Source organism: Gopherus evgoodei, chromosome 7 (assembly GCF_007399415.2).
Source record: "Gopherus evgoodei ecotype Sinaloan lineage chromosome 7, rGopEvg1_v1.p, whole genome shotgun sequence".
In the NCBI taxonomy this organism is placed as follows: Eukaryota; Metazoa; Chordata; order Testudines; family Testudinidae; genus Gopherus; species Gopherus evgoodei.
In genome coordinates, this window is record NC_044328.1 from 32,998,592 (window position 1) to 33,014,261 (window position 15,670).

Genomic DNA, 15,670 nt, shown 5'->3' on the forward strand with positions numbered 1-15,670 from the left:
ATCTGGTACGCTGCCACCAGCCAGAATTTAGTGTCTGGCACACTTTCTGTTCCCCCAAAACCTTCCCTGGGGAACCCAGACCCAAACCCCTTGGGTCTTAAAACAAGGAGAAATTAACCATCCCCCTCCTTTTTCCCCCTAGACTTTCCCTTCCCTGGGTTGCCTTGAGGGGCTTCACACCGATCCAAACTCCTTGGATCTTAAAACAAGGAAAAATCAGTCATTTCTTAAAAAGAAAGCTTTTAATTAAAGAAATTAAAGAAAGAAAAGGTAAAAATTATCAGGATGGAAAATGCTTTACAGGGTACTCAAATTCATATAGATTAGAGGGACCCACCCCCAGACTTAGATTCAAAGTTACAGCAAACAGAGGTAAAAATCCTTCCAGCCAAAAGATACATTTACAAGTTGAGAAAACAAACATAAGACTAATCCGCCTTGCCTGGCTACAACTTACAATTTTGAAACATGAAAGACTGATTCAGAAAGATTTGGAGAACCTGGAATGATGTCCCGTCCCTCTCAGTCCCGAGAGCGAACAACGAACCGAACAAAAAGCACAAAGACTTCCCTCCACCAAGATTTGAAAGTATTTTGTCCCCCTATTGGTCCTCTGGTCAGGTGTCAGCCAGGTTCACTGAGCTTCTTAACCCTTTACAGGTAAAAGAGACATTAATCCGTAACCATCTGTTTGACAGATGTGCATGTAGGAAAACTTGAATCCTGTAGTTTCAGTACTCTTGTTCTTCATCTCATATTGCAATATTTACAGTACAGACTTTTCACTTAAAGAAATTAGTAAATGGGAGATGTTGTATATCAATATTTAGTGCATTAAAAAGCAAATACAATTTTCATTAAACCCATATTGTTAAATCTATAAGAGAGAGCTGACACCTTGAAGATTGGATATGTTGGTATATATGGATCATTTAATGTAATCTGATAACATGAAATGTTTTGGGGATCTCAGTTTACATAGTTAAATCTGTGAGTAGCCTTCTGCTGTTAGCATGAGTTTTAAAATATGCTCATCTTTTAATTTACTACTAATCTTTCATTTGTATCCTCCTGCACAAGGAAAATACTTCCTGAATGTTTGGGGACTGTTTAGACAAGGTGCATTTTGTATATTACAGCTTGAAAAATCCAGAGTTCTCATTTTTGCAGACTTTTTTAAGTGGAACATTGTTTCAAAAATGGCTTGACATAAACTTCAGCTTCGGTTTATTCTGCACTCGGGACCATTATTTAAATTAATTTTTCCAAAAAGTATTAGTTAATAGTTCTTTCATTTTAAATTAACTCCTTAGTCTTTGCCTTTAAGAAGCCTTTTCTACTCCAAGAGATAAACTAATCTGTACTAGCACACCCCGTACAGATGTAGATAAATTCAAACTGTTGCACTGAAAAACTACAATCTAACATTAAGATCTTCAACAAACTCACTTAACCTTTTCCATATGACAGACAGCAGAAATGTGAATATAAAATTGAAATTACTCAATGCAGAAAAGTTACTACATCTTGCAGACTAGAAATTAACTAGCTTTCCTTGGCTGTATTTTTGAGTATTGGAAAGAAAATGGGAGGATAATGTTCTAAAAATGTGACCTAATACCATTTTTTCCCCTGCATGAAGGCTCTGGAGAAAAACCAGCAGTGGCTGTTATATGACCAGCAGCGAGAGGCATATGTCATGGGACTGTTGGCAAGGATTTTTGAACTTGAGCAGCAGCTAGAAACAGTTAACCAACAGCAGGCAAAAGAGGCCACTGCAGAAGGTATTAATCTAAACTTTCCTTCAAAAGTGGACAAAAATCATGAGTTTTATTGTTTGCAGTGTTGCTATAGCAGTATGGTCCCAGAATATGAGACACAGAACGTGGGTGAAGGAATATCTTTTATTGGACCAACTTCTGTTGGTGAAAGAGACAAGATTCAAGTGCCACAGAGCTCTTCTTACCAGCCCTGAAGAAGAGCCCTGTTGCGCTTGAAAGCTTGTCTTTCACCAACAGAACTGGGTCTAATCAAAGATTTTACCTTGTCTCTTAAGTTATATTATGACATTTGATAGAATAAGTCTGAGAATTGATACAAGAAAATCCCTGATTTAATGATAGAATTTAAGCATTTCCTAATCATTTCAGTTCCTTCTTGCTGAAAGATGAGGAAAAAGATTGTACTTACCAGAGTTACAAGAGTTCATTGTTATCTAGCTACACTCAAAACTGAATGCTCCAAATTTCTTTCTATTCAGTCTGCTACAATGTATGCCAAGAAAACTTTTATTGCTCAAGGGTGAACTTGCCATAAAAAGTCAGCGATCCGACTTCTAGGTGGACTTTTTCTTGACGTTAACTTGTTATCCTTTTTATTTGCATAAGTAGTACTCTTTTAAGTAAACATCATTATGCCACCTATCCTGCACGTTACACTCCTAACCAGTGTTGCAAATTCATTAGAGTCATTGCTTAGGTATGGATTTATTTTTCCAAAATACACATTGTAAAAGATGACTCATAGGAAGTGTTTGCAGATCGAAGACCTAACAATTTTTACAGCACAAAAAAATTCTGTAAAATGGTGTTGACCATCTCCCATTCACCCGCAGTTGCATGATCTGAACCTCTAAAAATCTAGGGTGGGCTATGCCTCAAACATAGATGCAAACCAAGGTTTTAGCCAATGTACCAGATACTTGATGATCTGTGACACCGAATCATATGCCACTTCTACTAGCAACCAAATCAGACACTTTTGACCTAACCTGTCACAGGAATGAAACTGTGCCAAATACATAGCCCACTGAATGGATTTTTTTGGCCTGCATGGTATATTTAGAATCTGCAGGGGTGCAGCAAGTTTCTAGACCTCATTGTTGCAAAGAAAACACTGAAACTATGAACCCAGTTTAACTGTTGTATTGCTTTCTCCGACTTTGCAGGCAGCTTGAAACAAGGGAGGTATGATGTCAACTTTCCTTTATTTTCTCTCCAGTTAAGCTCCCTGAGATGTTGACTCTAAAGTATTAACTTTTAAATATCAAAAAGCTATTTCATTGTTTTTTGTGTATGGAATGAGGAAGAGTTTTGGGTAAAACCTGTGGGGCCGGGAATTAGGAAAGAAAGGAGTGAGGACTCAAACATGGGGTAGGGAAAGAAATAAAGAAGAAAAATAATGCTGTTCCTCAAGGAGAATAATCTTCCCAATAAATGATGCTAAAGTACTGAATCAAGGATGCCACACTTCACCTATTGATCTTTGTGCAAACATCTACTGCCATCACTTGGAAATCTACTGTGATTGTGTAGTCATAAACAATCCCCTTCCCCCCATGCACGCCATCTCATAAAACAAAGTCTAGCCTTCCCCACAGAGCAAGTCTGATAATCCCTATCATTTTTCCCTAACCATGCTCCTGTAATAGTCAAGCTACTCCTTCCTATTACTGCAATTAGATATCCCAGGGTACACACTGCCACTTGATGAGAGCTCCACTCTGTACACTTGTGTTTTGGGAACTGCTATCTCATGCTGCTGTCTCGGCTAATGAGCTAAAGGACATGGACTGGTATAAATTTTGTAATCCTTTGCTGGAAGCAGCACTTGCCTTTAGTATCTATAACCAAACATTGGGAGTTGCAGAATTGCACTGCTACAGCTTTTAGAGAAGCCAGGGCAGTACTCCTGTTTTGGGGAAAAAGAAAAGTGAAGTGAGAGTGAACAGGGCATCCATGGTAGATCTCATTCAGTCTGACTTATATTATCTACCTGTCTGTCTTGCATAAGCAGGCTATAGTGGTTTACTGCTCTGTGGCAGGAAAACGTGTATGAAGATGAAGCCAGTAAACAAATAAACTGACTGTTTTTGAGAAGCTGCATGGGGTGCTTCCAACCAGATTGTCCACGCTATTGGTTTCTGTGGGCATCAGTGAACATGCATTTGATAAAAAGAACCTGTCCCTCACCAAGAGGAGGAGGACCTTGTTTCTAAAGGGGCTAGTGCTCTACCTGAGTGAAAAAGGAGCAATGAATAGACTGAAATATGTGGTCAGGATTTGGGTGTGGAATTATTTGAAGAGACCAGCTGACAAACATATTGGAGAGGGAAATACAGGAAGAAATAAAAGTCAAGGAATTATATTCTACAAGTGACATAACTATAAAACTTTATTTTGTTAGGAGGCCCATATCCAACCCATCAGATGAGTAGCTTTTCTTAGGTTTACCTATTGTCCTTAGGAACTACTTTGTTGGGAAGCAGTAAAATTGGCTATCTTGCAGGAAGAGACCAGATACTTGATAAACTACAGGGCAGGAGGGATGTTAGGAGCACAGCACTGTTTCAGACAATAGTTAACTGATATCCGTTGCTGTGTGGCTGATCAGTTAGAGAGGTAAATGGGTGCTGGTACAAGAGAATGGTCCAGAGTCAGGAGTTGTGCAGTTTCCAATATATCTCAAATTTGACATGGAACTGGGGCTGCCAGAATATTTGGAACCAAAGGTCACTAGACTGTTCTCTGCCTACTTTCCACCTGCTGCATGTGCCATCTCTTCCCATTGATCAAATTACCAAGCAAAACTAAGAAATTGCTTCACCATGATTCTCTTTAATTGCAATTCGGGGATGCCTTTTCCTTGGTTTAAAAACAACTCCTGGATGTTAATCTGCAGGGGTGAGGTTAGTGTTGATCTCTTACCGTTGTTTACGCTCCCTGTGGCATGTGTGTTATAGTACAGAGTCCAAAATAAAGGCAGCACCACAGGAGAGCTCTACATTACCTTTGCTTCAAACAGATGTTCTCATTGACCCTTAGTGCTCCAAAGCAAGGTCCTTAAAAGTAAAGCCACTAGCAGAGAGAGATTAGGGCCTCCCTATGTGTTTGCACCCAGTCTATTTTCCTAGCATAATTGAAATGTGAACTTTAACTCTTGTAATGAAAACACAATGGCTTCTTCAAGTCATCAGTGGAATATTATCAGGGTCTGTCACTAACCTATACTGCTACATAACCTGGTCAATCCAAAGACAGTTTTGCTTATTAAAAAAATGTGTATATTGATTCAGGTCTTTTAAATATTAACCAGTAGTTCAGATACCAGTAAATAGTGACAATCTGTTTTAAAAAACAGTAAACCTGTACGTGAATTCTTGGCATTGTATAAAATAGTTACACTGCACACAGATTTTTTTCCGCAACATATCCAAATTTAATTTGGTTTTAGATTGAACAAATTGTGCCTGTCAAAAAGAAATTCAGTTTTTATATGAGGGGCCAAGCAGAGTCCCTAAACACAGGGTTGATTGCAGTATTTATGAAAAGTATTTTGGTTAGACTACCTGAATACACTTGACTCCTTAAAAGCATTCTGTCAACACTACACGCTACTAGGAAATCTGACTTGAGTATTACGAATACTACACTGGTGTTGTGTAGTATCCACTGTCCTGACCTAAACATGCCACATCTCAGTTTTTCAGGATTTTTCTGTTCAATATAATAAATTACATGGATAATTTCCTATAATTCTGCCTTTCATTTGAATGATGTATTTACAAATCATGCTACTAAATGTTGACTGAGTAGAACTAAATAAATATTGGAGTAGGTTGGCAAGTATTGAAAAATCCATTCGTCAGTGGTGAATAAGGGACCTACACGGTTGTGCCTATAACCTTAAAGATGTGAACCAACAGTAAATTTATGTAACATACTCTTCAGTCAACTTCAGTGCTACTCTTCTCATAACTTTGCTAAGTTGGATCATAGTGAAATCAGCCATGTATTGATTTCATTGGTGCTATTCAGGTCCCTATGGGAAGCAGTAAAATGATTGGTCATGTTAATTTGATGCTGCTGCTTAGAAAGCTTAAGAGTGGCATTAGACACAGGCATGCAGGATCTATTCACTGGAGAAGAGAATCCAAGAAGTCATGGTATCAAAACCCCCATCTCTTTAGTAACAACAAAGCCCTGGATGAGGGGAGAAAAACAGCTAGCAGGGACTGGAGTTTCACTTTTATAAGATTCTTACTATACATGTCAGAGATGGATATAATAGAACTCCCAACCAGAATCCAGGAACAGCATCTTTTAAAAAAAAAAAAATCCCTCCCTCTTTCTATATTGCTGAAGCATCTGTCCTGCCCAAAGCAAACTTAAATTAGGAATTGAAAGATCCTCATTCCAGGCAAATAGGCAACTTTGCAGGGTGAGTGGCATCTGCTGCAGAAAGTAAATTTTAAATAAGATAGTTTTCTAGCCTTTATCCATGATGAGAGCCTTCCAAAGTCAAACCAAGCTGGAACCAATGCTATGCTCTAGTCTTCAGGCTGCAGGCAGGCAGCTTTAGTGCTCTAATTGAGCTTCCATACGTGTAAGTTTCCATTGCTGGTTTTATAAGTCTTGGAGGGCAGCACTGAAATTGACAGTCAGGTTAACTTCATTCTGCAGAGGCTGCTGTTGGCAACCATAAGCCACAGCAGAGGATGGCATTGGGAGTGCTCTGGGGAGGGGCCTCCAGATGGACCCTGTGAAGGGGAGAAGTGCACTTGCAGAGACTCCACCTTTGAAGCAGCCAAAAAGCTGAGGGAAGCTTAGGGTACTGGAGAGCAATTCCACCCCCAATCACAGCAGCATGTGTAAAGCAGAAGAAAACCTTTGCTCTGTTAAAAATCAAAAGGTCAAATACATTTCTGTAAACAGATTAGATTACTACTGTGGGATTTGTTAAATATCAACACATATTGTTTATACAGTATAATCAGCCTGAATAGTAAGTTACATTTTAAAACAGTTATTAAATAGAAAACTGATATAGCTAAATACAATGTGCACTACACAACTCTCTTTATTTTTTTTCAGTTACAGAGGATATGGCTTTCAGGGGCAAGAGTGTGGCCACACCGGTGTTTTCACCCCTGGTTAATGAGCCTTGTTCTTGGGCCACTAGTATCTGGTATACTTTTCAAGCCCTGACTTAAGCAATAGTCATTGGCTAGGAAGCTGGCACTTAAAATCAAAGAATGTATTCTGCACTGCAGCGGTGGAGATCGCAAAGGCACAAGATCCTTCAACTAGTGTCAAGAAACTGAGGGTGTATAATCTGAAGAGGGCGGTATGTGATAGCCACTAGGTGGCCTGGCTCTCACACTGCCCTGTTAATGCTAACCTAGCAGTTAACAAAAACCTAAACTGTGAGAGTTTTGCAGCTTCTGTATTCTGTATCAGGACTGAGAATCCAGTGTTGATGGTGCGTCCCCCCTCTTGCCCCCGCCCCCCGTATATAGGAGCTATATGAGAGCTACGAGAGGCTGGGGGAGAATTTCTCCAGCACTGGAGTTGCATGGAGCCAACATAAACGAGCCAACATAAACAGTCCGCCCTCACAAGCCCTGCCATGTAAGAGTTGGTGGGGATGTGTCTCTAGCACTGAGCACTATAGGGAGTCTGGGTTGTTATGATGCTATCATAAGTTAGAGCATCATCAGAAGCTATTCTAACTTATACTGGGTTGATCTGGGCCTTGCAGCATGCTAGAATCCAGAGATCATATAAGTTGCATATAGTTACCCTAAGGTATGGCACGGAATCTAGCCTAGTGTCATTAAAGAAAGAATACTTTAGAAAACCACTGTTTTATGATTTCTGTCTTGTGAAGGTTACCTTCAAGAAGAAAAACAAAAATATTATGATCAGCTTTTACTGACTGCCAAGAATGATCTTGACACTGAAAGGCAAACTGTAACCCAGCTGAGATCTGAACTTAATGAATTCAAAAAGAAATATGAAGAAACAAAACGAGAAGTAATGAGTTTAAATAGCTTATTGCAGTCGCAAAACAATGTTGCTATGCAGGCTCTAGAAAATGAAAATAAAATCAAAGGAGATAAGATACAGAGGTTAAAGGAAGAGAATGAAACTACCAGAGAAAAGCTCAAAGAAGAAAAGAAGAAGACTGAAGATCTCTTATCTCAGGTAAGTGGATCTAGTATGTGAGTTTAAATATATTAGCAAAGGATTAAATTAAATATATTTTCAGCTCATTAAGCACAAAAGAGAGTCATAATGGTCTGAAACTATTTTGCTCTGTTAAACATTATCTGCTTTCTGCAGACATTTAGGGCTAGTCTACACTAGGAAATTAGGTCAATATAACTATGTAACTCAAGGGTGTGAAAAATCAACCCCCCCCCGAGCAAAGCATTTAAACCAGCTTAACCCCTAGTGTAGACAGTGCTATGTTGACAGAAGAATTCTCCCATCAGTTTAGCTAGCACCGTTCAGGAAAGTGGCATAGGTAGTGTCTACACTGCAGTGTTTTAAGTGTAGACAAGCCCTTAGAGCTCTCTCTCTCTCTTTTTTTTTTTTTTAAATGATTAAAGGTGATGTCATACTCTGCAGATTGTTGTTTTGGATTTGCATCAAAGCCCTCATGAAATCTTTTCTAGCTAGCACGTTCTTTACCACCACCAATTATTAGAATCTTTAAAAATCCACCAGATACAATTTACATACAAATGTAAACTTTTATGAAAAAATGCCCGTCCATCTATTTCTGTCCCTTGGAGAGAATACTTCACAGCAGCTAACCTGGTTCCAGTGTCTAAGCTCAGTGATTCAGTATCCTCCAGTGTTTACTTTACTAAAATCTGTTGTTGCATATTGAATGCTTAAAGCACCTATCTCGTTTCATACACTGTGCCCCGCACTGTAGTTTCTGAGTGCCTTTTGGCACAGCACTTCACTGCTTTGTTCTAGCCCTTTTTCCCCCAGTGGGAGCATTGCTTGTGAAAGGACAGTCGTTTGCCAGAAGTATCAGTTAACATGGTTTCTATGGATTCCACTGATATATTTTATGGAAAGCTATATGCCTACACCATACATCTCATGGGCACAATGGATAAAACAACAGTTGAGTAAGACTAAACTTTTTGTAATAGTCATTTTGCAAAGCACAATTTAAATTGCCTGAATTTATTCTGTCTAGATTATACTTTGGCTAGCCCTGTTGACATGTTTTCATCCGTATCAGATTTTAGGTATTGTAAATTGGTTTCCTTGTACAGGACACAGCACTATTTGTACTGCCTGACTGCTCACAGCTGGACTCCATTTGAACCTTAGGTCAGAAGGAACTATGGTCCTGATTCAAACTGTACGTAAGGTCCAAAGGGAGGCAAATCTGGATATTGGCCAGAAATCTGGGTGTGAACCTGGACAAGCAGGGGAGGTGCTGAAGTAGGCAACTGCAGCCCTCTTGGCATCTGGATTTGGAGGGGCCAAAGGAAGTCTTTAGAGTTTAGCTAATTCTTTAAGGCTGTAAGAGTTACTAGAGCTAAACTGCTTATTGGTATCTGCTGCTGCTTGTGGCTATTACCCAGGTACTTAGAGGAGAGGAATATTTGCATGTGGCAACATGGAATTAATTTCCTGGATTCCGAGGGCCTGATGTACAGCCTGGTGAAGTCAATAAGCTTTCCATTGATTTAAATAGATATTGATTTGGATCCTAATCACCTAGAAAAGCTTTCAGGAAACATGTTTCCCTTCTGTGTGACTTCATTTCACTGAAGAAGAGTGGAGAGAAGTTCCATTGGCTTGGATACTAGTATGAGACATTTCCTTGAGCACTGGAATATGTAAACTCCTAGTTAATCCTGTTTTTTTTTTAAGTTAGTCATTCTTTGAGATTTAATAATTACTGTATGTAGAAGTTATTGGTTACAAGTGCCTTCTTTCCACATTATAGGTCCAATTTTTTCATAAATCTTTGTTAAAACGACAAGAAGAACACACCAGGATAGCTTTGTTGGAACAACAGGTACCAAATTACATTCTAAAGTTTTAATTGATTTAATGAGTTATATTAATGAATGCATGTGACTCTTAAAATCCTTAAATTTTATTATGCACATAAGGTTTTCTAAAATATGACATCCTCAAAGTGTATGTTAAGAACTGATAGTTGATAGCTGATAAAAGCAGCAATTCATTCATATTCTAATGTTGGAGCTTTCTCAATATAATGCATGTGAGAACAAAGTTCAGATATAAATGTGAGACTTGTCTGACAGGAGGCTGCAAAACTTCTATATGAATTTTTAGTTCCCCAGTTAACCTTTGTCAAAGTATTGTTGTGGTAGATTTCCCCACATGTAGCAAAGTAATCTTTGTCTTTCATATTATTGCTGTACTCTGTAGTGGGTTATTGGTGGTAATTTCAGTCTAACTACAGGCTTACTGATTATATGCAGGCTTTGGATAAAATCACTTTTGCTTTAAAGCTGTTCTGAAATCATATGAACACTTCCTTACAACCTTAAATCTATGCTGTTTTATAAATAAACTCTATTTCAATAGACAACCTCTCCTTCCAACCGCTCTAAATAAATAAGCTCTTGTTCTGACTGTTCACATCACTGAATTATTTTGTCAGAGCAAATTTGTAACAGGAAAGGAGCTAGAGAAATTTAATACAGTAATTTAAGCGGATGCTACCAGGCCTATATAATTAATAGTCAAACATAAACATGTGAACTATACTATGTCAATTAAAATGAAAATCTAATATGCTATCTTTAAAACATCAATTAACTTCAGCACTCTCTAAGCACAGACAAACTAAAATGTGTTCTTTTCCCAACAATACATTGATCTCAATAGTTCTGTTCCTTGCATTTCCCTGCACTCCTCTTGCTGTCTAAACTTTACTCCAGCTTTATTTTTTGTTATTCATATATTTTAAAGATACTAGAGTATGTGTATATAAAATTAATATGGGCACCCATGTACTGTTTAGAAAATGGTCATTGTGGTGTTGGGACCCAAGTTTAACAGATCACAATGTCAAGTTTGTAGTATTGATGAATTTCAACGTTGTTTTTGTTTCACTTTGAGAAAAATATTGAGGTGGCACTTGTTTCTGTTTTCTAACCAAAGGTTGTGCCATATGGTCTTCCGTTATATGTTCAGAGTCAAACACTTAAGACTTCAAAATCTCTTCCTGCAGACATACTGATTTATAGCAATGTGTAAAGAGAAACTGCACCATTTATAGTGTTGTAATTTTGTACAGCAACTCAAACAGTCCTAAAATATAAATAAAATGTATTCAGCCCCTAACATTTAACAAAGTGAAAACCATCCAATCAATCAAAACAAATGGATGGAGGGAGGGGTGGAATCCTGAAACTCCTGGCCATAGGAGTTTATGCTTCTACCACTGAATTTAGTGGAAACAGGCTTGCTCCTCAGGTTTTAGATGGTACTGAAAGGAGACAATGTATTAAAAATGCTAAAAGACTTATTTACATACTTATCTTATCTCCTGATGGAAAACTGTTTGTTTCGTTCCCAAAGGATAACAGCAGCTTTCAGCTATTTACTATCTAATGTCTACACAAGAAATAGTAATTGGGGGCAGAGTAAACATGGCTGCTTGCTGAGAATGTTATGCCTGAGGGAGTAACTGGTGTACTAAGAGGATGATTGATGTTTGTGGAACATGGGGAACTAGAATCAAAGGTCAGGATGCCCGTTCTGGATACAGCTCTCCTTTTGATGGAACCTTAGAATAATATTGTTATCTTAGTACTCAGCTGATTTCTAACATCATTTAGCATATTGACACCATTTACTAGTGGTTGGATTAAATTCTGTCCACCTTCCTTAATGTTTGTAGAAGATGCTTTTCGTCTGCTAATGGCCTATTGTTCTCGTATTTTCTATATTTACATTGTGCTTTGATTTTTTGACGTCTATAAATCTTCAGTGGCTATGTGGCAAGTCTAGCTGTTACAGGATAGTATCTTGTGAAACTCCTTAGTCTTGCATCTCCTTAAAATTCTATATATTTTAATGGAAAGCATGGTCACAATATGCAAGCGCAGATGTCAGTGGTATTAATAGGAGTTATACACATGCAATGCATAAAGCCAATGGCCTAATACTGTCCTTGAGAAGTGAGATACTTTTCCCACCCACATTGCCATGCTGTCATACTGTAGTCACACAGTGACTAATGCCATTTTCAGCCTCTTAGAGCACAGTGTTGAAGCTTAACATTTAATAGATTAATGTGCAACCAGTCAAAAATTGAAACTTATCTCCAATAGTAATTCTTATTCTGTAGTTCTAGCTCTGTAACTTCTCATTTTTTCTCGTCGGATTTACCAGATCCAAATGTGTACTGCAGATTTTGAGAATGAAAAGCTTGATCGCCAGAAGTTGCAGCATCAGTTGAATAAAGTTCTTAAGGAGCTACGCAAGGCAAGGGAGCAAATAACACGACTGGAGCCCTTGGTGAGTGCTGAATGACTTACAGCTGAATTCAGGCAGTCTGCCTTCACCAGGGGTCTTATTTCTGTACGTATGCATGGAACTCCTATACATGATGGAGCTGCTTGCACTCATCAGTGAGAGAATAAACCCCAAAGCCTGTAGATCACTCAATAGAAAAACTGAGGAGTAGGTAAGAGTAACTTAGTAAACCCCTGGCTTTGTGATTCTCCTGAAGTTCTCCTTCCCCTGATTGTGTCTCCTAGACTAGAATTTTTTTGAAGCTACTTATTGGTCGTGGTTTTGTGCATCCTTCTCTTCATTAGGTTTGTTCGGTTACTTTAGATCACTTACATATACACAGTCTCCCTTAGCTGGCTGCTGCTCCCTCTAATTCAGTTACTACAGTGGTGGGTGGCTGTGTAACCCTAAGGTAAATAGCAATATGTGTTATGTGTCATTTGTCAGAGGCTGATCTGTTCTTCATTTTGCCACCCCCAGCTCCAAAAACCACTTGAGCAAGAGGGACTAGAAGGATGGCACTAGCACTGCAGTAGTTTTATCTGAAGCCAGTTTAAGAGACTAATACCATGGCCTTTGCAGTCATGCAAAAAACTGGTGCTGCAGGCAAATGGCACTGGAATAAAAATGTTTGTTTTCCTCGCAAGTGCTCATTCCTTCATTCCCAACCCCACTGTAAAATGGTAGAACAGAACACTTCATAGGAAAGGGTAAAAGAAACCATATTTACACTCTGCTGTATCTTATCCTGAATGCTGTATTTTTCCCATGCTCCTGCAGGCCACGCTCTTCTTGTTAAAGCAACAGGTCTTGCCCTAAGGACAGCAGTTAGCTGTATACTGGTTGATGGGTGGGGAAGAACTAGTCTTATCTTTGGTATCGCGGTGCCCCTCAGCATTAACAGGAACAGTGGTCACTTCTGATACACATTGTGGGGAATGGAACTGCTGCCAGGGAAGCTAGTGTTCTGTGTACCTAGAGCAGCAGTACTGCTAGGTGCAGGGGAGCAGATTACTAGCCAGCCTGAAACTTGCTCGTTACAGAATATTGGGCTGCCATATTCCTGCAGCCTTGCACTTCAATGTTCAAGCCAGTGGCTGTGAACATCCGTGTGCTAGAAGCTCTTCAGAACAAGGTACTAATAGTTCAGCCATCTTTGGTGTGTACTCTTGGATTGTGCTCAACTTCTCTTGTTTCCCCACAAAATTGATATACACAATAATTTAAAGAGACATAAACTTGAAACTTAGTCATGTTCAAAAAGAGTTTAAAGAAATGTTAGGAACTACAACTGCACTCAGAGCCCATTAGCAATATTTGTGGTTGTACAGCTAATTGCATTGCTGTTTTTAAATGTTCTCTCCCCAAATGCTGTGAGTGTGCAGGACTTCACCTATTGGATACAACTGTGCTGTCAAATGCACCCTGTATAATACACTTTAGGCTGCCAATTTTATGTGACTATAATGGCTTCAATTGAAAATCTTTTTTTCAGAAACTCCAAGAATTTGGACATACAGAGCCATCAAACGGTTTGCAAGCGGCATTTGAAGATATGTTGACAATAAAAGACAAAAATCCCTCACTGAAACGTTCAAATCTACTTGATGAAAGCTTCCTTGAGTGTCCCAAATGTAAAGTACAGTATCCAACAAGCCAGCATAGAGAGTTACTAGCTCATATTGATTTCTGTGCAGATTAAGCTCCAAATGGAATTGCATATGTATACTGCATTTTAAATGCAGCCAGGATTCTATCCTACAAAAGGAAAAAATGGCTTTTTAACTCCTTTTCTTTTTTTAAGGTTGTATAAAAGACTAGCACATTAGTTTCATATTCCAATTTAACAAGAATGGAAAATTATTGTAATTTATTTGGCTTTGTATAAATATTTCACTCAGCATTTTTGTGAAAAGTTATCTGGAACCACAAGTTCAGTGAATGAGAATTTATCAGAAATAGGAATATTTTAAAATGGTAAACTACTGACTTTGTTTTTGCACTATTAAAGCTATGTATTGGGCCCAGTAGAAATAACAGCTAACTCCCATAAACCGTCTTCCTCTGTTTCCCATACCCAGCTACCTTGCTCCACATAAACAGGCCTCAAAATGAAGAGTGACATACTTCTAGATCCTTATAGCTAGAACCACCATAACTGAGAATAGCTCTATACATTTGGTTTTGGCCTAATACAATAGTTGCATTCCACTAGAGAATAGGTTCAACATCTTGATACCGTAAACTGTTTTGCAAGAGGAGTTAAGATGTTTTTTCCTACTGATGGGTGCTGTTTTCAATGTGTGTCTCACTCAGCACTCGCTCCCTTGTATCAAACAATCTAGCATGAGCTAAGGCTGTTATGGAAATGGTGGTCAGTGAGCAAACTCTTCTCAAACCAATATTAAATGTGGAAAACAAATTTCTTCCCAGCAAATATTAGTCTACTGAAAAATTGGAAGCCCCAGTTTCAGAGAGCAACCAGGCACCTTTTTAGAAGCTGAAATATCAGTTATGTTGAAGCACACTCCTGTTTGCACTTCTATATCCTACTTCTTAAAGTTGGGAAATGTAACTTACCAGAAAACCTGTTTTACTTCTCTGCGGGTTTTAAGAGTCCCTATTTTGCAAATGGAATATTAATAAAATGCAGTTGGGTTTCTCATTCTGAAGTCATTGTACTTATTTTATTTTTTTAAATAATAAGGAAAACTAATTAAGGCTTGCATGCTGGTAGCGCAAATTATTCCCTTTGCAAAACTGTCGCTGTTATTAATGTTTTGCTCTATTTAAACCTGCAATGGATTCTTCTATATATGTAAGTAGAAATGTCTAACTAATAGTGCTTAAATACTAGATTCATCTTGAACTTTCTTAGAATTGTTTCTATTTTGAACAGTGGGGGTATTTTTATAAAAAGATTAACTTCTTACCACATACCTGTGAGTACCTAGGAACACAGGAATTGCCAGAATGGATGAAATGCCATGGTCCATCTTGTCCAATATCCTGTCTCTGACAGTTTCCAGTACCAGATGGTGCAGGAACTGTATAGTAGGCAGATGAGGATAAACTATCTCAATGAAGGTCTCATCCTAATAGTTAGAGATATGTCTTAAATCTTGAAGATTGAGGGTTTTGTTCTTTCCAAAACTTGGTTTGCATTTACTGTTATAATGCTGGATAATACCATTATCCATCCCTTTGAATCTTACCAAGTTCTTGATCTCTGTGATGTTCTGTGGCTTAGTTCTCCAGTTCAATGACACATTGAGTGAAAAAGTATTGAATTTAATTTTCAATGACTCTGAATTGTCACCTTGTTTGTGTGATGAGACGGGGAGAACAGAAGCTCCCGATCT

At 38.4% G+C, this 15,670-nt stretch overlaps 1 protein-coding gene across 6 annotated transcripts in view; it reads left to right on the forward strand.

Moving 5' to 3' along the window:
• Nucleotides 1–14,979, forward strand: part of CEP55 (centrosomal protein 55) — a 41,441-nt gene extending 26,462 nt beyond the window's left edge. For 5 of the 6 annotated variants that reach the window (XM_030569072.1, XM_030569067.1, XM_030569069.1 and 2 more), the window contains 5 exons: nt 1,643–1,784; nt 7,669–7,985; nt 9,760–9,831; nt 12,186–12,311; nt 13,804–14,979. In XM_030569072.1, coding sequence (XP_030424932.1) covers nt 1,643–1,784; nt 7,669–7,985; nt 9,760–9,831; nt 12,186–12,311; nt 13,804–14,010 — 864 coding nt within the window. In that variant the 3' untranslated portion in view covers nt 14,011–14,979. The remainder of the gene's footprint in view (nt 1–1,642; nt 1,785–7,668; nt 7,986–9,759; nt 9,832–12,185; nt 12,312–13,803) is intronic. The other variant, XM_030569068.1, reaches the window with a different exon arrangement.
• Nucleotides 14,980–15,670: the final 691 nt, after the last annotated feature.